The sequence below is a fragment of the Tachysurus fulvidraco genome, chromosome 5 (assembly GCF_022655615.1).
Source record: "Tachysurus fulvidraco isolate hzauxx_2018 chromosome 5, HZAU_PFXX_2.0, whole genome shotgun sequence".
NCBI lineage: Eukaryota > Metazoa > Chordata > Actinopteri > Siluriformes > Bagridae > Tachysurus > Tachysurus fulvidraco.
In genome coordinates, this window is record NC_062522.1 from 29,843,590 (window position 1) to 29,869,387 (window position 25,798).

General features: G+C 39.3%; 1 protein-coding gene across 2 annotated transcripts in view; it reads left to right on the top strand.

The window, feature by feature from the left end:
- cacna1ia (calcium voltage-gated channel subunit alpha1 Ia) overlaps positions 1-25,798 on the top strand; it is a 203,121-nt gene that overhangs the window by 44,517 nt on the left and 132,806 nt on the right. For both annotated transcript variants that reach the window (XM_047814307.1, XM_047814306.1), the window contains exon 2: positions 7,610-7,916. In XM_047814307.1, the coding sequence (XP_047670263.1) occupies positions 7,627-7,916 (290 nt within the window). In that variant the 5' untranslated portion in view covers positions 7,610-7,626. The remainder of the gene's footprint in view (positions 1-7,609; positions 7,917-25,798) is intronic.

Sequence of the window (25,798 nt, forward strand, 5' to 3'; positions counted from 1 at the left end):
GGATGAACATATTTTGGTCCATGGTTTATTTTGTTTATAGACAATGACAATGGCGAAAGTTTGATTTTGACATTGGTAGGGACATAATTTATTTGACATTGGTGGGGACAACATTACCCGTATTTTGTGTATAAAACTGTTGTTATAAGAATACTTTCTTCCTCACATACACATAGCCTGCATAATCACGTTACATATTGCTTCATACAACGGAATATAGCTGCAGCCGACCTCAACACATTAGCGAGAAAGACAAAGCCAATCAAACTGCGACGTGGGTTAGAGAGGCAGGACTCAAAAAAGGCAAGGGCCAATCCTTTTAGAGAGGTGAGTTACAGAGACGGGATTCATTGCAGGGGGTAAATCTGTTAATCGTTTGTGTTCCACAAGTTGCGCTATTTTTTTACAGAATGCCGTTGTAAAATATTTTCATCTTATTTAATGATTCCTGGATAAATGTAAAAAAGCACAAGACACAGACGGATATCAGTGGTTATGTATAAATATACATAGGCTTGGTCGAATTATTGCTAGGGAGAATTTAGTGTTCCCTGGATATTGGTAGGGACATGTCCCTACCGTCCCTACCCAAATCGACGCCCTTGGACAATGATTAGGTTTGGCTTTTGAGAAACGTCTAGCTCCGTGCTCTCTCGATGTCTTCGTTATACGAATGTGATAAGATCAGCCATTATGTACTTTTTGTCATGCAATACTGTATAAAAACACTGGGTCAAGATCCAGACCAAGACCAATGCCCAACACCGGAGCAATAAAAATACCAATAATTAATTCTAGATGTATACGGAAAGCATCTTAAGACCGGGCTCGAGTCCTACAGCACAACCGATATCAATACCACCGAACTCATTAGTTCTTAATTAACCAGGTTAATTATCCTATTGTGTCATTAATATAAAACCAGTCATGAAATCAATGATAAACAATTAAATTATCTTGCAATCTTTCACCAGTCCAGGATTCCTGTGAGAGTAATAAAAGTGCTTTGGCACTGAATTTGAAATTCACTCTCACTCATTTTCTACCGCTTACCTCGGGTCACGGGGAGCCTGTGCCTATCTCAGACGTCATCGGGCATCGAGGCAGGATACACCCTGGACGGAGTGCCAACCCATCACAGGGCACACACACTCTCATTCACTCACACACACACACACAGTTTTGAAGAGAGATGCCAATCAACCTACCATGCATGTCTTTGGACTGGGGGAGGAAACCGGAGTACCCGGAGGAAACCCCCGATGCACGGGGAGAACATGCAAACTCCACACACACAAGGCTGAGGTGGGAATCGAACCCTGACCCTGGAGGTGTGAGGCGAACGTGCTACCCACTAAGCCACCGTGCCCTCAATTTGAAATTCATGAAAATGCAATACATTGTCTTTTTTCTTTCTTTCCGTACTTTAGTTTTAAAAATCATTTTTGCAAAGAGTTTTTGCCAAGTTTGAAACCATTGCAAGCATCCTCTTAATTAAAGCCAAGGTTTTTTTCCTTAAATCTGCTCACTGGGATATGTAACCGTGGGCAGGAATAGAAATATCACATATTTTATTTCTGCATTCTACTGAAAGTTAATGATCAAACAATGTTTCTAGCTGATGGAAATTTTTATCATATCATTTCATGCAAATCTGAGCAGTTTTGTACCTTAAAAGAAAAAGCTTACTTGATAAGGAGACCTTTGTTCGTAACCAAATGGGTTGATTTTTTTATCTCATTATCTTCAAGATAATGTAAAGTGAACCTGAATCAAACCAGGAATCTGAGACGATACGATAACATTTATGAAATCAAATAAAGCTTGGAAGAAGGTAGCAAAAATCATTGCTTTCTCTGGTGAGTGTACATAGCTAGTACAGTTAGCTTGCGTTGCTAATATGCTAGAAAAGCTAGCATGTAGCAGAGAATGGTTAAGTAGGTAGCTTTTGTGGGTGGATATTAGCTATTCTCATTGTTGGAAAAAAACAAACAACAACAACAACAACAAAAAAAGATATAAAAAACTTATTGCGATTTAAATTACTTGACACACCAAGATGGAGAAATGTCTGGTTTTATATGTCAGAATCTGACCTGATGTCATATCCTGTTGGTGTTCATATCTGAAGATATTGTGCATGTTGAAAGCCTAGTGTGAGTGCACCTACAGTATAGTTCTGTACAGTTTATCAAAGCCATGTAGACACACAGTTTTCTCTTATTTTCACCTGGTGGGATTGATATTTAATACCAAAACAGCAATGCCTTGTTTGTCTTTGTCCCCACTTCATCTTCATCCCCTGTTCTTCTTCTTCACTGGTTCTTAGTACCTGTATGTGAATGCACACCATTGCGATGGGATCAGCATGTGAACAGTTTTCTTTTCTTTTTGTGTGTGTGTCTGTGTGTGTGTGTGTGTGTGTGTGTGTGTGTGTGTGTGTGTGTGTGTGTGTGTGTGTGTGTGTGTGTGTGTGTATGTGACAATAAGAGGATTTGTAGCAGTGCTGGGACTGCAGGGCAGACTCACTTATCAGAACAAACCGTTAGCTATTATAAACTCCCTGTGATTCATCTTCACCTGTGTGTGTGTGTGTGTGTGTGTGTGTGTGTGTGTGTGTGTGTGTGTGTGTGTGTGTGTGTGTGTGTGTGTGTGTGTGTGTGTGTGTGGTGTTATACAGGATATAAAGACTGCAGTCTCGTCACACCAACTCTGCAAAAGGGTGATATCACTAGACTGACTAATCCTTTCTTATACACGGCAAACATAAGCATTTTTAGAATATTCGGTCTTATTTACACACATGACAATTTTGTTACTTGACCTTATTTGAGAGAAATGTGCACAAGTGAGGCAGGAAGGAATGTGTGCTGCATTTCACTATTATTTCATGAGGAGAAAGAAAAAAAAAGGTTTAATATTTGATTAAATTGTACATCACACAAATGTTTCTAAATTTGTGCATAAACATGTAATCAAACATTTAAATTAATTTCTAAAATATTGGCGGTTGAACATTTTTATATATTATTATTATTATTTTTTTTTTTTTTACAAAATGTAAACAGAATTATTCTTACTATAAGAAAATGAAAATAAGGTGTTCATAAATAAATAAATAAATAAATTACTTATTAATTTAAGATTAAATTAATTTGAGATTTTATGTAGAAAAAATTCGAAATTTTCTCCAATTTTTGTAAAAACATTTTTTAAACATGAATTTTAAAAACGTTTTTAATACTATTTCTGCAATCTCTAGTTTAATACATAACATACATAGAAAATATATAATGAATCAAACATGTAGAGGCATGCTATTATGGAAAAATAATCAATAATCAATATTTCTGTTGGTCACTGAGATAACTGTAGGAATTAATCAATAACGCCAACTTTTTCTGCAATTTGTACAGATTCTCAAAAATATGCTGTAAATCTGTCCGGCACTGACACAAAAGGGTTAAAGAGTGAGAAAATGAGCAATCTGAATAGTTATGATCACTGCTGGGTGCATCCTCTTGCTGAATAACTAAAACTGTGTGAGACAGACGTTACATGTGTGTGTGTGTGTGTGTGTGTGTGTGTGTGTGTGTGTGTGTGTGTGTGTGTGTGTGTGTGTGTGTGTGTGTGTGTGAGTGTGTGTTAGAGAGAGTGCCCATGAAACCCAAATCTAATTTCTGCTACAGGTAAATGAAGCCAGCAAGACTTCCTGCTGACATCGCTGCTTCCTCAGCGTTTGATTGGCTAACAGCATAGATGTAATTAGATTAAACTCATCACGTGCTCGCTTGATTAATTTCAGCTTTTAATGAAAGTGTCACTTTTGTTTAGGAGATGTTTAACACTTGATAGAACCTTGATTGGATAGGCTGGATATGAAACAACTGATGAGTGATCACACACACACACACACACACACACACACACACACACACACACACACACACACACACACACACACACACACACACACACACAGTAACACATATAAACATAATAATTGTCATGAAGTAACTCTTTAAACACATATACTGAGTTGTTAGCAACCTTTTTCGTCCTCCAAAAAATACTTAGCAATTAAATCATTTTGGTTTTGAATAAAGAACTTCAAATCAATCATGGCTTATTGATAAAATATAACTGATCAATAATGATGCAATGACAGACAAAAAAAGGCAGCGAGAAACCAGAAAGCCTTGGAAACTTGTTGACTCTTCCAAAGCACTGACACTGGAGACTCCTTCCATTTGGTACTACTGTACTTATCCTGCAGTTTGAGATTTGCCTGTTGTGAAAAAGTTTTACTTGTTGAAGTTCACATTTGAATCAGTAGAAGCTCTTCAGAAGAATAATACAGTAATATGTGTTGTAAAATATGTAAATCTGAGGACCGTCCTTGTGAGTTTGTGTGTTTTGGGGCTTAAAAGGACCCAAAATATACAAAGGATTAGTATAAGTTAATGTTTGTGTGTGTGTGTGTGTGTGTGTGTGTGTGTGTGTGTGTGTGTGTGTGTGTGTGTGTGTGTGTGTGTGTGTGTGTGAGTCAGTGAGATGTAATTCTACCTATAACTCATTTAGACACTCTATAGTCTACAGATACAGGTCCGTGAGTGTGTGCACCTACTACAAATCTTCACAAAACCAGCAGCAAACCTCTAACCAATTAACACTTGAATATTCATCAGGTAACACCTGAATAAAAAGAATCCTGTTAATCCTATGTATTGTAAGCTTTGTAGTTAATCCCTTTAAAGTTGGCTCAGCTGAATGGATGATAAGGACGAAGGTCCAGTGTGGAGGCGTCTGCAAACATTAACAGCAGCGTGTGAGCAGCCGAGGCCTTTAGCTGTTCCATGAGCCGTGATGAAGCTTTTAACAACAGACAGCAGATGGCTGTGTGTCAGTCCTCACTAGCTGCCACTTGAATTCTAGGCTGCCTGTCAAGGAGTAATGAAGGGTGAAAGATCATGGAGTCTCTCTAGACTTGGTGTGGTACATTGTGTCTGTGTGTGTGAGCAAACTTTGTGTTAGTGTGTAAGCTTTAGGCATACTCACCAAAGCCTCCCGGGAGATGCTAATACTAAGCTAAGCTAATCATGCCAGGGTTGAAAGACTGTTTACAGTGACACACACACATACACACTTTGCATAGAAAGTGTGGAATTAATGTAAATAGATTAAAGGCCCTTAGTGTAGGTCTATAAGCTTTAAGCACACACTCATAGGATTTAGTACACCACTCTGCTTCCAGGCTGGAGAAATCATTTATAGGCTGCATCTCATTATATAGCATTTCTTTCATTTTTCCAGAGGCGGCTGGTATAAACATGGCTTTCAAAGATGAAAAGGTATCAATGTAAGGTTTCTTTTTCGGCAAAGCCTCGTAAAGTGGATTAGTAAAGTGGATTTTCATCAAAACCAAACACAACAGCACTGTTGATGATTGATGAGTGTAAGAATAAATACACAGAACAGTGTGCAAGAAGAAAGGCTAGGGCTAATTGCTTTCTAGCCCAGTCTGTAGATTCAGTGTAGATTTTAGCCTAACGTTATAACCGTAGCTTATGGTGAGGAAAGTTTGGTGTTTATTGAAGGAAATCCAAGAATCTTTGTCTTGGGTGACAGGTTAAAACGTGCTTGATTATGGAACTAGAAAGTTGTACTGGAACAACGAGGAACATGACAAGGAAAAAAAAACTTGGCTCAATATAAAGTACTAGCGCCAATGTACTAAGGTCATCCTCAGAGTTTTGGTGGTTATGAAATGGTGTGTTTTTCTTTAATATTTCCATAGTTGTCCTGGAGTTCATGTGTGTTAATATTTGTTAATGTATAAGATTTCTGACAGGGATTGAAGGCAGCTTAAAACACAACAAATTATAAACAGACAAAATAATAACAAACTTTTACAACACATCAGAGTCAAAACAGATTGTGGGACACAACCAGGACCAGTAAGTGAAAATAAACATAATGAGAGCACAGGTTTTCCTGACGCTCTGAGGTGATTTGTGACAAATACACATAATGAAACAACCCACAGATTTGTCTCCATATCTGATCAAATAAATCGTTCAGGCCTAATAGTTTCACTGTCAAGCTAACGACAGATATTCAATTTTTAGCTCTCGACAGCCCATACGGTGTCACATAAATAAGGGTCATATGGTAGATAATCCATATTATGTCGCATAATTAGCGGTTGTAATGCTGTTACGTCAAAGGTCGAAGTATTATGCGATATATGATATCAATAATGAACCGTACCACAGGCCCAAACTCAGATCTATATCATTTATTAACTCTTGCTTGTGAACTTTAAATAAATTATATCTATGATTTCTAATAAACAGTCTGAACTATCAGTGACCAACAATATACCTGAATATAAAACCACAATTTCTGCGATCTGAACATAGTCTTTTATCACTTAAAGAGATTTCTTTCATGGAAGCAAATCTTAAAATCTACCTGCCTGAAAAAGAACAAAAACCCTGTCACATGTAGCACAATAGCAGATAATTCAACTGTACAGCTGAGCTACAAAACGTAATTCAGAAGCACTGGTGCAGAACTCACCCAAGTAAACACAACGCACAACGGTACAAATTTAACCAATTTCAGCTTCACAAAAGGTTTGTAAATATTCTCTGTATTTAATGGGTGCTAAAAATCTGATTTCGCTCTATTTTTATCAGTGTTTTGATGAAAAACTGTTGCTGCTTTTTGTTAGCTAAGCTAATACATCAGCATCCTGCGTCTGATTGATCTACGTCACACGTTTCAACCTGAGTATATATACTGTATAAGGAATTATACGACATCGCTGTTGAATTCTTGATTCTGATTTTCAGAAAGAGTTGATAGATTTTCAGTAACATCAGGACTGACATTACTTGTGCAAGTCTGTAAAGGAAATCACAGTATTCTATTAATTCAAGTTTCAATTCAATTCAAGTTTATTTGTATAGCGCTTTTTACAATAGACATTGTCTCAAAGCAGCTTTACAGAACATAAACATAGAGCAGAAGGTAAACATAATTAATGATAAAGAAAATAACAAATAATAAAAGTAAAAGAATTGACAGAATAAAAATTCTAGATTATATATATATATATATATATATATATATATAGTTCACAATGTGTATGTATTTATTCCCCCTATGAGCAAGTCTGAGGTGACTCAGGCAGCAGTGGCAAGGAAAAACTCCCTTAAATTGGTAAAGGAAGAAACCTTGAGAGGAACCGGACTCAAGGGGGAACCCATCCTCATATGGGTGACACTGGGGGTGTGATTGTAATATGTATTGTATTATATTGTATTGTATTGACGGTACAGGTATATGGCTTTTACTCTTAAAGGTGCTCTTAGTGATTTATATATACAGTAATTACTGTAGGAGTAATTACTGTATATATACTGTATTCTCAAGGAGGCATCACAGGTTGCATGTTTTTTTACTTAAAAAAAAAGGTTTGAACCTTGGACTAAAGACTTAAGTCCACACTCAGGGCTTATTCTTTAAAATCTCTGGACTGTGGTGGTGAAAATGCTTTACTTGTATAATACTAATCTTTTTCTTCTTTTTCTCTCTCTCACAGCATAAGCTTTAACAGCTATGATGACCGAGGTGGAGCGACCCTCGGTGGTGGGTGTGTCCTCCCCCGGAGCTGATTCCAGTTCAGAGACAGTTCCATCTCCTGGATGGGAGGCAGCAATTGATGAAGAAGTAGGGCTTGCGGAGCAAGAAGATGCGGGGTCTACGGTGCAGGAAGTGGAATGTGGTGATGCGAACAGTGAGCTAAGAGCTGTAGTGGTGCCATATCCAGAGCTGGCACCCGTAGTTTTCTTCTGCTTGAAACAGACGACGTGCCCAAGGAGTTGGTGCATCCGAATGGTGGACAGCCCATATCCTTTACTACACTTACACTTACACTTACACATACACACAATCACACACACACACACACACTGAGGGTAAAGTACACTTTTCTCTCTGCACTAACGGCTAAAATGTAAGTATAACAGTTCATTAGCTTTTTAACCTACTACATGTGGTTACAATGTTATCATTCAATGTTATGATTCAATTTTAATTTGTTCTATTATCTTTCTTGGGGTTAATTGTTAACTTTTGTGTCCAGTTTGTGTTCATTAATATTTGAGGTGTGTGACACTCAGTGGCGGATCCATAAGCATAGGTTATTAATGCAGATCTCAATTCGATATTCAATTTAACTCCAAAAAATTCCAAAAAAAGTCCAATACAGCCCGAGTCAGCCAATGAATACTCAAGTTACTCAGCTCATTGTGTGGCAAGACTTCGCAAAGAGTTCATGTTTACATGGTGAGAATACCAGAAAGTAACCACAAAGTGCATGTTTTTTCTTTATACTAGTATGCATTGCCATAAAATTCACCCATCGATGTTGTGTACTGGTTTTAAAATTAGGAGATTATGTGGTAAAAAGAACATAAGCACGAACATAGGCACCCTTCGAGGCTCCTGTACTCTTATTTATACTCAGACTATATGAATGATGACCAGTCCTTCGTACAGTACAGCTTGTTACTGTGTCCTTTGAAATGGTAGCATCACGGCTATGTAAAAGATACAGTCAGCAAGAAGAGCTGATTAGTGAACACTAGCACAACCTCTCGGGTGTGCTGCTTGAAAGGAGTTTATTTGTTTATTTGTTTTTCATAAGGCATATTCTGTTCTATGACTAATTCTTAGGTGTAATTATGCAATGGTAGAGAGATGGCAAGACATTCTGCATTACCATTGTGCTATGTGAGAGAAAGCTACACTAACTCTGAATCAATAGAAAGAGAGAGAATATGTGTTTGTGCGTGAAGAGACTGTGTGTGTGTGTGTGTGTGTGTGTGTGTGTGTGTGTGTGTGAGAGAGAGAGAGAGAGAGAGAGAGAGAGAGAGAGAGAGAGAGAGAGATGAATTGATGGATGGAGGCGATACAGGAGGAAGTGGAGCAGAAAGTTTCCCTCATCAGCCCCGCAGGTGTGCAGGGTCGGAGCTGAGATAAGGGTCCAGGCTTTTCACACAGTGATTCTGGAGATATAGATGAAGGGGAACGAGGGATTCAGTAGGGGCCGAATGGAGGAGAGGTGGAACCCACCAGGAGGCTACACTGTTTCATTACTGCTCTGTCTTTTGCATTCCATCAGCACCATATCCATTTGTCTACATGCTGTCTTGGGACACGCTGCCAATCAAAAGTTTTTAAGCAATCTATATTCGTATGGTTAGATTTGATGTAAATGGATCTAGGATATGAATTAGCACAAGGTGCCAGGGACGAGCGGATCATGTACCCTATGAGGCCAATATCTTGACACCTGAGCATAGCAGAGATATGTTGGCTTTCCTCAAACTGTTGCCACAAACATGGAAGCACACAGTTGTTTGCGAAGTCGTTGTACTCTATGGCATTACCTCAACCCTTCACAGAAAGTCAGAAGCCTATCTCACACATGTTCCAGAATGCTCCATGCACCTGCTCCATGGGTGCCGCACGATGGCTGACCCTGCGCGCTGACCCCAGGCTCATAATAGCCTGGGATATGCGAAAACGGGAAGTCGTGACCTAATGGTTTGAGAGTTTGACTCCGAACACTAAGGTTGTGGTAGCTCAGTGGTTAAGGTGTTGGGCTACTGATCGGTAGGTCATGGGTTTGAACCCCGGGTCCACCAAGCTGCCACTGCTGGGCCTCTGAACAAGGCCCTTAACCCTCAGTTGTAAGTCACTCTGTATAAGGGTGTCTGCTAAATGCCGGAAATGTTGTGGGTTCGAATCTCAAGGTGCCCTTGAGCAAGGCATCGAACACCCCAACTGCTCCCTGGGCGCCGCAGTATGTGTTCACGGTGTGTGTGTGTGTGCACTTTGGATAGGTTAAATGCAGAGAACGAATTCTGAGTATCGGTCACAGTACTTAGCTGTATGTCACGTCACTTCACTTTCACTTTAATTCCACAGAGAATTAAGAGCCTTGAGCCTTGCTCAATGGCCCAAACGTGGCAACTTGGTGATGCTGGAGCACTTGCCACATGATCGGACAGCTGTGTAAATGTGAAGCCGCGGGAGCTTAAACCCCTGACCTCCTTATCAACAACCCAGAGGTACCACTACCATGAAATTGGAGCCAGCACTGCCCTTAGGAAGATGCATTAAAGCCTTCGACCTGTATTTGCATGATTTTAAGCTCTGCACTGCTGCCACATGATTGGACAACCGTACGAATGTTTAGGTGTAGAGTTTTTCCTACGTATGTTCTTGCATGGGTTTCTTTTGGGTTCTCTGGTTTTATTTCTATACTATATAGTCCAAGGGGGATCAAATCACCTTCAGTTATTCAATTCCATAAGATTGTATCTATTTATCCTGTCTGTATGTCTTAGTATCAGTTGTGTGTGTGTGTGTGTGTGTGTGTGTGTGTTGTTCCATGTGTTGTGTGTTCTTTCTTGTGTCTATGTGTGTGAACATGCTTTTCAAACTGCTTGCTGAGCTGCTTTCATGGAAACAGCAGGGAAGTAACGGGTCGCTGTCGGTGTTTTACTGATCCTAACGGGGGGTTACTAGTGCCAATCTCTCTCTCTCTCTCTCTCTCTCTCTCTCTCTCTCTCTCTCTCTCTCTCTCTCTCTCTCTTTCTCTCTCTCTCTCTCTTTCTGTGTTTTTGTGTGTCTCACTCTTTCTAATCTCCCTCTCCTGTATTTTTTCTGCCTGTTTTTCTGCCTGTTTTGTCGTTCCTTTGCTGCAACAACGGCCTTATTAACGTCATCCTTCTTCTATACTTTTTTTTTCTCCTCCTTTTCTTCCTGTCATCCCATTATTCTTTAAAGACCATTCCGAATAGTCTATCATTGACTTGTGGCCATTTGTATTTTCTTTAAGGCTCTTTTTCTCTCTTTGTCATTCTCATTCTGCCACTTCTGTTAAATCCTCTACACATAGGGAAGTAAAAATACATCGTAAATTAAAAAAACAAATGAATAAAAATAAAATATTACTATAAAGCACTAGGTCCACCAGGTCTCTTAGTATTTTAAATGACCAGTTGTGTCCAAAACACCATGACAGCAGGGTTCCAGCTCTCACACTCTTTCTGTTTGGCAACTGAAAATGATGAAAAAGAAGTTTCTTCATATACAGATTTTTTTCTTATTTACTTTTATTTTTTTTAAGCATAGTGTTAGTAATCGTTCCTGGATCCATGAGTGTTCTGATGTTTAGCTATTCCCATTTTGTCATATTATTATACAGATCGCTGTAAAATTACAGACGCACTTAAACACATGACCAGCAGAAACGATGCCATGAAAGAAAACATTAACAAAGAGGTACAAAAAACAAACAAACAAACAAAAAAAACACAGTTCTTCAAAACACCCTTCAGATTGGGGTTGTGGAAATCATGAGAAATCTATTGGATGCTGTTTCGATGCTGATGGCCATAAAGTACATCAAGAGCACCTCAGTCGCGGCCGGCCCGAGACCCGAACCCACAACCTTAGGGTTAGGAGTCAGACTCTCTAACCATTAGGCCATGACTTCGACTTGGTGGAAATCATGAAAAATCATGGATGCTGTTTCGATGCTGAAGGCCATAAAGTACATCATTAGTGTTGAAGACTATTCAGTAGTGAGACAGAAGGGAATGGCATGTGTTTCAATGAATGGCAGGTTTAAATATCATGGTCCATTTATCCATCCCTCTCTCTCTCTCTCTCTCTCTCTCTCTCTCTCTCTCTCTCTCTCTCTCTCTCTCTCTCTCTCTCTCTCTCTCTCTCACACACACACACACACACACCATCAGGGTCCTCATGTTCCACTTCAAGGACCATGGCAAGAGTTCTCAAATGAAGTCAAGTCAACTCACTTGTATAGCTCAGCCACCTCAGAGTAGTGTGTGATGGTCCTTTGACATATCGGTGGATTACAGTTGAATCTGCAACCCGCATACAGAGATTGACAGAGATAACTGATGCTTGGGCTGAAAAAGCTGCGGCTTGTCTGTTTAAGTTAAAATTTAAACTGCAATATTTGCTTTCTGCAGAATAGTTAAAGCATCTTAAGGATGGTTAGATCTTAAGGAGCTAGAGGAAGATAGAGGACAGAGAAGGACATAAAGGATGCGTATCTGAAGTTCTACACATCTCCGTCTGTCTGTCTGTGACTTTGTCTCTCTTTTTAGAAAGCAGATCTAGCAATATTTTTTCTCATGGATCTGTATAGAACACATCACAGATTTTTTTTCCCTTTTTAAAGATACCACCAAGTAACAACTATCAAGCATCTACTGTACTAATGTGTCCGATCACTTCTTCTCTCACTCTACATTTGTCTTGGCCTGTCTCCACAAAATCTCTACATTGAGCATGAGACATCACTGTGCGAGCCCAGCGTAGGTACTCATCTACAGATGAAGGTACTGTGGAGATGCAATATTCAGATCAGCAGGGGAAGAGCCACTCGTGTAAATTACTAAGCGACTGTCACTGCGCCTCCTTCGCCTGTTGCATCACAACAGCTTCATCTCTGGACAGTGTAATATAAGATACAGTAAACCAGAGGCAGAGACAGAGAGCGCTGTCAGACCCCAAGGACCAAGTCTGTTTAAGAATTAAAGCTCTTGGACGTTCTTTTTTAGGCCGGTGACACAAGGTGATTAATGGTGTGTGTGTGTGTGTGTGTGTGTGTGTGTGTGTGTGTGTGTGTGTGTGTGTGTGTGTGTGTGTGTGTGTGTGTGTGTGTCTTTCTCTGTCTGCAAAGGGTGTGTCCATATGATTAAAATTGGAACAGCAGAAGATACTGGACATAAACCAAGAGTTGATGGTCTCTCTCTCTCTCTCTCTCTCTCTCTCTCTCTCTCTCTCTCTCTCTCTCTCTCTCTCTCTCTCTCTTTCTCACACACACACACTCACACACACACGCACATACTGTATTTCATCTTTGTCCTTTTTTTATCACTGTCTCCTTCAGTCACGACTCACTGCGAGGCTCTCTGCAGACACATTATTATTATATTTGGTGTGCTGTGGTCACTGGTCACATTATGAGCACAGCATGCATTTGTGTGTGCGTGTGTGTGTGTGTGTGTGTGTGTGTGTGTGTGTGTGTGTGTGTGTGTGGTGTGTGTGTGCGCGTCAGAGAGTAAAATAAGTAGAAAAGAAGATAGGAATGCGTTTATATCTTGCTCGTCCATGTCTAACCACTTAAACTTCTAGATAGTCACATTGCTCTTTATAATAACTTTTATTTACAGAATGTATATTTTATCCTAGATGTTTCCGCGTCAACACTCCTGAATAGTACAGTTCATGATCAATAAGGAGAAAATTGTAGTTTATAACAGACCAAACATGTAGGAATACCATCTGTAAATGTATCAGCTAATAAGGCTAATTGGCATAAACATGGCCACATTTTGTTTTCTTCATTTTTAGAAGAACTGAACTTTTACTTCTCCCCAAAAAAAGATCTATATTTTGCTTGTTTTGATGTTAGATATGACTCGCGGTGCCTGTTACATAAAACACTAACAAAGTATCAGATGAATGATTTTTATTAACCAAAGGAGTAAGAAAAGGTTCATTCATTACAAACTTTTCTTGGTTATTAAAAAAAAAAAACTGAGGGAAATCACAACAGCGATGTTTTAAAAGTTTATTTTTTTAAAAATTATAAACATTTTTTCAACCTGGTCACAATAATATAAATGAATAGCTAATTAATAAAATAAGCTATCTTAATATCCATAAAATTAGCCAGATCCAGAGGGGAAAAAATAAAATATTTATTTATTTATTTATTTATTTATTTATTTATTTATTTATTTATTTATTTATTTATTACATTTTTTCCTCCGGATCTTTTTTTTCCCTCTTGATCTGTTCATTTTATGCTTGTTGCTTATATACAGTATATATGGATAGATTTAAGAATTTATTCAAGATCATAAATAATAACTCCATAACCTCCATAAGGATAAATAATTCTTCATAACCAAGGCCTTTTTAATTTTTAAAGACACAAATTTGTCGCATTCGATTTTTTTTAATAGGAAAAAAAAACCCCACTTCATTTCCAAATTCTTTATTTTACTCATCTTAACTAATATTACTAGAAATTCTTACTGAATCTGTCGTCCGGAAACTGTATGGATTATCAATAGAGCAGGATCTGACAGATTTCTGGGGAACAGCCAAATTAGCCAAATTGGTTTAATCCTACGGTAATACATATGGATTGAATTCCCTCAATGTGTTTATCTTCCTCTCTCTGTCTTTCAAGCTACTGTACGTCTCTCCCTTCACATTTAATATACCGTATATGTTCAATATATTCTCCCGTAAATATTTCCTAATAAGGTTTGAAGAACAGGAGGCTCCTCTGTATGTTAAGCTCATTTATTTGCAATGTGTTTTTGGACATAATTCTTTTCTTAAAGAAAAGTTAAAGCTCCCTTCTCAGACTTTGTGTCCTACTGTAATATGTCGGTTTGTTCAGCATGCATGATTATGTGAAGATTACTTATTCAGTATACTGTATGAGCAGCCCAGAGACTGTTTGGGCATCATGAAGGTGGTGCGATGCGATAGAAGGGGGTGGTCATTCTAAACCATCTCTGTTTTTGCATTCAAATGCCCTTCTAAAAATGTTCTCCATTTAGCATTTATTTCCATTTCATTTCCAATGTCATTTAGCTCTGTTACTGCTATTTTCTCTCCATCCACCCCATTCCACTCCACTCCACTGCACTGCACGGCCACTGCACTTTATCCGTTCATTTTGTTTCCTGTTTTTGGAAGCTCAGTGTCCTCTACTTTGTTGCTACTTTTGTCTCATTTACTTTACCCCCTTTTGTGGCATATCGTCATCCCCTATTTTTACAGTCTTTACGTTGTAGGTCTTCGTGTCTTTCATTTCTATCATTTTTTTTTTTTTTGGCTTTTTCTGGTATGTAGGAGTGCTTCTTTTTGGGTTACTCATAGGGTGTGAATGTAGCGCTGTCTGGTTGGACTCCCTGTCAGGATGTTTCTTCAACTAGGCTCAGTGATTGTATCATCTTTGCTCAGGTTCTTTCCTATCTAAGATTGAAGTTGGGTGTCTGGAGGTCCAGGGTTCTTTTTTTTTTAGCAGTTGCCCAAGTTTGACTTTTCCCATCACATCCACCTTTCACTGACTTGTTCAGTTTGCATTGTATCTTGTCAGAGGTTTCTGCACCACTATGTGTTGCTGGGGCAGAAAATAAAGGTACTGGGATTACTCACCCAGGTTGACTTTTCTTGCTTTCTCCTTTTGCCCACCAACACATTTGGCTGGTAGTTTTCACCCTCTCACCCCTTCTACCTGTTCTCTCTCACTCTTAATGTATTAGCTTATATTATGAGTTTACCTGAGTGAAATTATAAGGTAGGATGTTGTAGGCATCCATCAGACACTGCAGTCTTATAATATCTATTTCATCATCTCATCTCATCTCATCTCATCTCATCTCATCTCATCTCAGAGGGGCATGGTGGCTTAGTGGTTAGCACGTTCACCTCACACCTCCAGTATTGGGGGTTCAATTCCCGCCTCCACCTTGTGTGTGTGGAGTTTGCATGTTCTCCCCGTGCTTCGGGGGTTTCCTCCGGGTACTCTGGTTTCCTCCCCTGGTCCAAAGACATGCATGGTAGGTTGATTGGCATCTCTGGAAAAATTGTCCATAGTATGAGAGTGTGTGTGTGCCCTGTGATGGGTTGGCACTCCGTCCAGGGTGTATCCTGCCTTGATGCCCGATGACGCCTGAGATAGGCACAGGCTCCCCGTGACCCGAGAAGTTTGGATAAGTGGTAGAAAATGAATGAATGAATCTCATCTCATCTCATCTCATCTCATCTCATCTCATCTCATCTCATCTTATCTCATCTCATCTCATCTCATCTCTTTGGCATGGATAGGCCACTAAATCTGACCAATAGCACACACAAACTGTATAAACAAAAGTGTCAACTCACTTCAACACTTACTGTAATTAGCTTAATTCATTAAAAAAACGTTTGTCCGATATACATGTAATATAACACAGTGAACAGCATAATGCTAAGCTTTTTAACTATCTAGAATGATGCACTTGAAATCAATCATATTAAACATTTACATTACATTACATTTCTGGCATTTAGAAGACACCCAAGAGTGACTTACATTTTTATTTCAATTTATACAACTGAGCAATTGAGGTTTAAGGGCCAGCAGTGGCAGCTTTGTGGACTTTGGATTCAAACCCATGACCTTCCGATCAGTAGTTCCAACACCTTAACCACCTTAAACAGATGTGAGGAGGGTATAAGACTTGCCCGGTTTGTCAAATCCATGCAAATTACAGTGGAGAGCCAGGACAGTCATAAAGGCCTCTACTCTACTCTGTGTAAAATATGGTTTCACATTATATTTATAGTGTTACACTTTATTGGGAAATCGAGTATCAATTAGACAGCAACATGGTTTGTTAGGACCATGGAATATAATTCGGTGTACATTGTCCAGACTTTGTAGCAGGCTTTCACAAATTGTTTTGTTCTGATTGAATCGAGTTTATATGAATCAGTGGCTTATGCGGTATGCTTAAAATCTAAAATCTTAATATTTGGTCGTTGTGTTTGAAAAAGTAATACGGTTCAGGTTCGATCTGTGAAAATTTCACTCTAAACAATTCATGAATGCAATTCAAAGACAATGAAAGTCGGCATAGAAACAAAGAAAGTTATCCAAGCTTTTCGGAGACAGAATACTTAGTTTACAGTTGAATGGTTGTCTGTTGCTTTGTCATTTGCCTGTGTGATCTCAGGGTCAGTCAAAGTTTGCTTTTCATATCAGAGACACAGCATAACCGATTGAGGCAAGAGGTCATGGGTGATCGGAAGGGGTAAACACTAAGCCAATGCCACCAAAAACCTCTGGCGTTTAAAACATTCAAACTCTTAATCAAGCCCTTAGTTTACACAGGAAAGTAAAACCAAGAAGAAAATATTCAAAGAAGAACCAGCGAGAAGCAAGAGAAGAAAGAGGCTGATGGTGACTGCAAATCTGGCCAGTTCATGTACGATGAGAGCCACAGAGCACATATTTCTCTGGAAGCCGATGAGAGGGATCAGTCAGCTAGCACCGAGTGTGCCATCCATCTCCAGCCTAATCCTCAGCGTTATTGGATTTTACCAGGGGAAGAGGAACATGGGCCTCAGAGCTAGTGAACATAATTCAGCCACCATGCTGCATGCCCACACACTCCCTGCACACAACAATCAACACCCCTGGTTTTGATCGCCCTGCTGGGAATGTAGCCTTAGAAAGAGTTGTTGGCCAATGGACCGAGAATGCCATATACCCCGAGGAGTCAGCTTACTCTTACACTTCGGGTCATTTGGATCTTTTATGGGATTATTTTTTTTGGAAATAGCTTCTCAGAATTTCTTGTTAAAGGGAAAACCCCTGTAAGGGATTTCTTTTATACAGTCATATGCAAAAGTTTTGGCACCCCCGACCATTTCCATGATTATCATTTATAAATATTTGGGTATTTTTGATCAGCAATTTTATTTTGAGCTATCAAATAACTGAAGGACGCAGTAATATTTAACAGAAAATGTGCAATATGCATCAAAATGAAATTAGACAGGTGTATAAATTTGGGCACCCCAACAGAAAAATCACCAATATTTAGTAGAGCCTCCTTTAGCCTGAAATAACAGCCTTTAGACACTTCCTATGGCCTGTAATGAGTGTCTGGATTCTGGATTAAATTCTCACCCTAATTATTATTATTATTACTGTATTATCTTCTCTTCATATTTGTTTTTATTTTTTTGCAAATATAATAATATAGACATTGCTAGATTTTGAACAAATCTCCAATCCATAATTCTATGATGTCTAGGTACAAGGTTTCACAAGGCACTTTAAAATGTTCTCCAGGTGGTTTTTATGGGGAACCCTTAGACGAGTGGCAGAAGACCTTTATAAATTTTTCCCGTACAGAGATGCATCAATGCAAATCATTGCAAATCCTGTGATGAAACATTTCTCATCCTGGTTGGAGTGATGTCACTCGGGATGACTCCCATCATGGCACAAGTACTCTGATAAATCATGGACAGTAAATGGAGGCCTTCGTGCTCAACCCGACTGAATATCTATGCTTGATTATGGACTGGTGTGTTAGAAAGTCTGCAAGAACAAAAAAATATATATATATCGAAGTGGTTTTTGTAGCTTGTTCTGTGGTCCAAAACATTACCAAGACACTTTATGTTGTCTTTTATTTTCCTGGCAAATCATATTAACTTCGATAACCTTATAACTAGCACAAGTAACTCTCAATCTTTTTATTCCTGTCTTTTACTTACCTGGGAGTTTGGAAGCTTTTATTGTCATTTCAACCATATATAGCTGTTGCAGTACACAGTGAAATGAGACAACGTTTCTCCAGGATCATGGTGCTACTGTACATAAAACAAAGACAGGGCTACGGACATGTAGGTAGTCTTAGCCACATAAAGTGCACCTGTGCAGGACAAGAAAAACAAGACAGACGAGACAGTGCAGGACACAAGACAGTTTAGACAAAAAGTTACAAGACAATCCAAAAAGTACAAAAAGTACAATACACAGAATGTGCAGAATGGTTGAGATATTGTACAATATGAGCAAAAACGGCTAAATGTTGGACAGTTTGTGCAAAACAGCAAAAAAGTGTGCAAAACAGCATGTAAACAGTTTGATGTGTCAGGGTGTGTTTTATGTGGGTCTGTGCAGTCCATACAGATGATCTACCCATCCGTCTATCTAACGCGTGTCTATATTTATTTCTATATTCACCCATTTATTCATTTATTTGGCAATAAGACCGGATCGATTCAGCGGCATCTCGTCTTGTGTGTGTCAGAGCAGAAGCGATCATTATCCATTCAGTTCATCACTTCAACAAAAGACCAGTAACGGTAGATCTATCATCCGCTGATATTCCGAGATAGAAAGAAAAAAGAGAGAAACACAGTGAAAGGAACAATGTGAATGAGAGTACACTCCCTCTTTCTTTTTCTCTAAGATATGGTTTAAGTGACAAAAAGAACAAGCCCATGGCTTCTGTTGGAGTCTCATTGTATTAGCATGTGTGTTTTTGATTTTCCACCACAGCAGAAATCATAGAAAAACAGACCCTTCACATGATGCCTATTTCAGGCCTTGAACTGCTTTTTCAAGCCACTGCAATAATTCCCTAATGACCGAATGAATCATTTTTGCTGTGTCATGCAACAAGTATTATACTAACTCACTCCATTACAGTGAAACTCACCAGAGTTCTGGCCAATTAGGACAGAAATACTGCTGCTGACTGCAGGACGGTTTCGGTCCAGCAGCACGGGCAAATAAAACCGCTTAATAAAATACGCCCAGTAAAATTTTGTAGTGAGAAAATGGAACTCAGTGCCAATAACTCTCATGAATATTTCATAAGCTCTGCTGAAAATGGGCCAAGGGGCCTTTTACTGACTAGTGAAGGACTAGTTATTATTAAGGATAACCTATTATCGACAACTACACTTTATTCAGGGAGTCTTCTTACTCTCCAGTGCACAATGCTTAGTCGATGTTTGAACAACAGCCGTTCATTGTTCAATTAACGGATTGAAGTACACAGTTGTTGCTATCAGGCCAGCAGTCCCACTGGCAGTATGAGAAGAAATTGAGTGTTGCAGCTTCACAGTTCTTTGTATTACTGAGCTGCTGTTTTCCCAATGAAACAACAGTCATTGATCTACTGAGCTCCGTCTTTGTCATGTGGTACATCTCTTTCCAAAAGTCAATTTGCAGGCTTTTATAACAAATAAATATATAGCTTTCATCTTGTTGCCTGGCGCACTGTATGTTTTTATGTCTATTAAATGAAAAGACTATACAAATGATCAAGGTTACAGTCATGCTAGCAAGCAACTCTCGCATCTTCTGTCTTGTGGGTGTGTAGTTTACGACAATGTGCCTAATTTGGATGGAACCGAGAGCTTCTCGTTTCAGATGTTGCTTCGTCATTTCGTTCACCTGTCGGTGAAATCACGGCCCCGTCGTTGCATAACACGTACATAAACACTTTATAGTCAAAATTGTTTTGGTAATCATGTAGTAATAATACAATCTTGATAATGAGTCCTAGTGATCGTCTGCTTTTGAAACGGCATAGTTTGAATTTGGACAAAAAAAAAAAGAAAGAACAGGAAGAAGAAAATATATTTGTGACTAATCCTCTTATTAATAAAACCAAACAGAAACAATGTGGACTTAACATAAATTAGTCAACGTCTAAGAATTAGCATGCAGATAACTCTCTTCACCACATGGTGTCCTCAGGGGGGATTGAAAAGCCACAGATTGAGACCTCCTGATTTAATCCAAAGACCTGTATTTTTTATTTTATTTTTTATATTTTAGGTATAGGTTTCCACTGAGTTCTGTGGTTTCCTCCCATATGGTGCTGGTAGGTGGTTCGGCTAATCTAAAGGTGCCAATGTGGGTTTTGCACTAGGGATAAATTCTTTATCCAACATGACCCTGATTAGGATAAAAAAATCTAGTAAAATTTAATTTCTGCTGGAAAATAACCTCAAATATGTTGGTGTGATATGGCATAATGGTTATAGAGTCTGACTTCTAAACCTAAGGTTATGGGTTCGAGTCTCGGGCTAGCCACGACTGAGGTGCCCTTGAGCAAGGCACCAATCCCCCCAAATGCTCTCCGGGCGCCGCAGCAAAAATGGCTGCCCACTGCTCCGGGTGTGTGTGTGTTCACTGCTGTGTGTGTGCACTTTGGATAAGTTAAATGCAGAGAACAAATTCTGAGTGTGGGTCAACGTATCCATTGCTAAGTACTTTCTTATTTTATCTTGCAATAAGATATAAATTAGTCTACATTTCTGTCCATCATATTTTTTTTTATTCAAACAATGCAGTCGTTTTGAATCAATTGAATTGTGAAATCTATTTAGGCTAAAGAGAAAAAGTAGAAGTCTGACTTTTCATGTCTGTAAAATGAGCTTTTAAGACCAAATATCTCCTTGCTGACCGACCGCTTGGAAACACGTAGAAATTTCCGTTTTCGACTGAAGCATTCCTTTAGTTTCCTGTCGTTCTGCTTCACTCTGGTTACGGCAAAGTGAGTTAGAGCCAGGGTTCAATTTACAGTTTCAATCTACGATATAGCTCGAGTAGTTCTTGCTTCCTTTCCTTTACATTTCGCTGAACAGATTGAGGTGACACTTTCTATTTTCTCACTTCCTTAAAGATTCCGACGTTTCCGCTCCTGCCTTTTGGTCTGGTTCGAATTTAGCCAAGACGGATGCAATAATAGCCTGTTCGGTGTTGGGAATAGAATAAGGCCCTGAATGTGAATAATTGAGGGTCTTAATTACCAATAAAAGACACCATAATAATAGACTCTGGAGTGTTTGAAATACAGAAAGGATTAGAATTGATTCTGGACACTAAAACAAGAGTATGGTAGAAAAAGTGGTACTGTAGCCACATGATATTTTACATCTATGTGAAGACTAAATTGTGAGGTCCACGTGTTACAACTGTAACGTGTTAATGATAAACGCTGAAATAAGAGCAGTCCACGTGACATTTTACAGTCATGTGAGGACCAAATGATGTATCCGTATGCTATGAGCTGTTAGCTAACCATTGAGGAAAGAACTGAATTCGATTCTGAAGATGCAAACAGTAGTATTCTAGGAATGAGGGAGTCGTGTGATATTTTACTGTCATATGAGGACCAAACTGGGAGCAAAAAAAAAACACGCATGGAAGCGTATCCGTGTCTGACGGCGCCTCCTGTGGCTCTCAGAGTGCAGTGCGAGCTCTTGGCACACCTGCCAGTAATATTCATCAGATCAGTGTTGAGAGGAGCTGATTGCAGACTAGCTAAATGAGTGAAAACTGTAAATATGAGTCTAACGTGCGCAACGGGACACCAAGCTGTAGCCTTCTAGGAAATGACTCCATCTGTGCAATACTAGATCTTTTTTTTTTTTTTTGCTGCTGATGTGATGCTTCTTTACTTTGTTTTACTTTCCTTTGTCAATCTTTCGGTGTACCATTAACCAATTTGCTGTGATCTTCCAGAGTGACATCCATCTACGCTTTCTAAATTAGCAGAATGTCTTGCAGAGTCTCCCCGAACTCCAATCTCATGTAATTTGCACAGTCAGTCAGCTCAACCTCGCACAATTATACCACCGACTTCATTCTAATGATGCTCCCGCTGCTCGGGGTAGTTAGTGTGAATTGCGTTTTCACCTGCAGTGTCATTTAGTTGTATTTAGTTGTATTGCGCTACACATGTCATTTTAATCGAAGTCTAGTTTTCCACTTTGCAGTCTCACATTTGCGGTTATTGATTTGTCCTGCACTTACAAGTGCCTGAGGAGTATCTAGGAGTCTTATGTGGAAACTAAATAAGTAAAATAAAATACCAGAACAACAAACATAGTTCAACGGTGTTGAAAAAAAAAAAAAAAAACTTTAAATCTCTTATAAATCTCCAGAAGAAAAGATAATCCCTTTTCACTGCCCTCTATTTCTAGTCGCTAGGCTGGAGCACAGAACAGAATACAGACTATGGGCTGAAGAAGCTATTTTGTAGAAAGGGTTTAGCTAACATTGGCTGCTTCAAGGTGCAGCGACTTGGAAATACAGTACATGTTTACAGATTTAACCATCAACCCTCTCTAACCATTGGGTCCCCAGTTTCTGTGGCTAAAGCACTATTCGGACTGGATTAGTTCTACTTGAGGACGTGGGGGGTAAAGTAATTATTATCAGAGCTTCTCTGTGATTTTAGTCCCGTCCGAATGTGCCATCTCGGTAATCATTACGGACAATGTCAGTAAAGATTACGGCGACTTTTACCTTCTGTAAAAATTACCTCAGGTAATACTGATCCCGTCCGAATAGACCCGCTGTAAATATGTACGGTAAAATTCCGTCATTTCCTGTTTAAAAGTAGTTTTTGGTGCGTTTATCAAGCATGGAGGCGCCAAGTTGTCTGTTTGCGCACGTGATAACAGGAAGCAACGTCATACGCACATGACGACAAGGAGGTTACTGTGGTGCGTAAAGCGAGTTACCCCTCCCACTTCTGCTAGTTTTACTGAGATGTCTTGTCCCGTGCGAATTGGCCAATTAATATTACTGACGTCCTGAGGTAAAATTGCATTACTCCACGTCCCCACGTAAAACTAATCCAGTCCGAATAGTGATTAAGTTTCACAGGGACCTCTAGTTTGATTCCACATCCCAAATTCATGGCAGTGGGTGGATTGGATATGCAAGTGTGAATGTGTGTGTGCTTGGTGTCTTGTGATGGACTGGTATCTCATCCAGGGTATTCTGTTATCTGTATTATTGGCCACCTGTTGGATAACAGGTTTGGTCACGGCAGGCGAGGAAGGATGAAGGCTTAGCTGAGTGTAAACAGGGTGGAATTGTGTGAGGAATTGGAATTGTGCGTGTACGGGTGTGTGTGTGTGTGTGTGTGTGTGTGTGTGTGTGTGTGTGTGTGTGGACGTACCGTCAGCTGCAGCCGTCATTACCGTGATGTCACTTTCAGATCCCGTACTCGCGTTTCACTTCTCATCTTCACAGTTTTCGTCTCAGTCGCATCTTAGTGTCGGCTCTCAGAGTGATGACATGGAGATCAGAAACATTGTGACTCAACACGTCTCTGATGTGTGTGTGTGTGTGTGTGTGTGTGTGTGTGTGTGTGTGTGTGTGTGTGTGTGTTTGTGTGTGTGTGTGTGTCATAAACACATAAAACTTCTTTAAAAAAAAAAGTCACACATTGCTTTTAATCCAGTCCTGTGTGTTAAACGTTTGGCCCTTTTCAGGCTTCCACACATTAAAGAATAGAACTCCTTTTAAATACATTTAAACAGCAGGGTATGAAAATAATACCCCTGTATGTGATAATACCCCTGTATGTGAAAGCTCTCTGTAGTACAGCACTGAGATCTATCATTTATCTATATAACTTATTCTCTCTCCCTCTCTCTCTCTCTCTCTCTCTCTCTCTCTCTCTCTCTCTCTCTCTCTCTCTCTCTCTCTCTCAACCCACTGTTATCTTTACCACTTCTATCTATCTATCTATCTATCTATCTATCTATCTATCTATCTATCTATCTATCTATCTATCTATCTATCTATCTTATTACTGTATAAAAAGTATATCTCTCTCACACACACTCACCCCACTTTTATCTTTACCACCTTCTATCTATCTCTTATTCTCTCTCTCTCTCTCTCTCTCTCTCTCTCTCTCTCTCTCTCTCTCTCTCTCTCTCTCTCTCTCTCTCTCTCTCTCTCTCTCTCTCTCTTCACTCTCTCTCTCTCACACACACACACACCCCACTTTCATCTATCCAGACACAGTAATAACTGTAAAAAAGACAAATACATACCCCATTAGTAAATATATGTATTATCCACTTATAGCTGTTACTGTGTTTAAATAATAACTTGAATTAAATGGGATTTTTATTCAAATAGCTCAAAGTAGCAACAAGTAGCCAGTAAATAATCTCAGATGGGACCTAATGTGTTCTGTGGGTGGAAAGTTCAGAAGCATAAAAAGCTCCATGTTTCCAGTTCATAAAACAAATTCATACTGAGGGGCTGTGGAATTTATTTTACAGATAATGAGGTCGCTGGCTGTCCTTGCTCTCGTTCTGCGTACTTACAGTAGCTCACTGTGTGGTACGAGCGGCATTCGGGATCTACAGAGTTGCTTGCTGTTCTTTCATGAATAACTAATTTCAGTTCTTCTGTAATCGTAGCTCTGCCATGTTGACGTCTTGTTCCAGGCTTGTGCTTTCCTGTTCGGTAAAGTTCATCAGCAGGGAGAGTTCGGTATGTCACACTTCATTACCGCTGCAGAACACGGCCTGCTCGTAATGCAAGCAGAGAGAGAGAGAGAGAGTGAAAAGAGAGAGAGTGAAGACAGAGAGAGATAGAGTTGGAAAAGAGATAGCGAGAATAGAGATAGAGAGAGAGATCGCTGCTCGTGACCAGATCTTGCGCTTTTGCACCTATCTATCATCAGCATAGTGAAAATCCCGCTCACGCGCGCGAGCTCGCATAGCGCTCATATAGCGTTATCTTGAACCCTACACTCCGAGATCTTTTCCCTACCTTTGGTACTCATCTTTTCATACGACAATAGAGAGTATAAAATATACTGATATTGTTATATATATAATAGATATATAGTTAAAAAGAAGTTAATAAGATATTATAAGAGATATATATTTTAAAAATATATATATAAGTATATATATATTTAGTATTTAAAATATAGCTCTATTAAATATATATATTAATATAATATATATATAAAAAAATATATATATATATATAATATATTAAGAGTTAATATTATTATAATATATAATGTTAACTTGCCCCTCTCTCTCTTTCCTCCTCTCTCTCTCTTCCTTCTTTTTCCCTCTATCTCTCTCTCTTCTCCTCTTCTCTCTCTCCTCTCTCTTTCCCCTCTCTTTCTCTTTCCCCGCCTCTCTCTCACTCTCCTCTCTCTCTTTCCCCTGCCCTCTACACTCGTCTCTCTCTCGCCCGCATCGCGTGCGCGGTGCCCCGCTCGCGCGTTGCCGCAAAACCATCTCTCTCTCTTTCCGCGCTCTCTTCTGGTTTGCTCTTCCCCGCTCGTTCTCTTTTGCTCTCTCT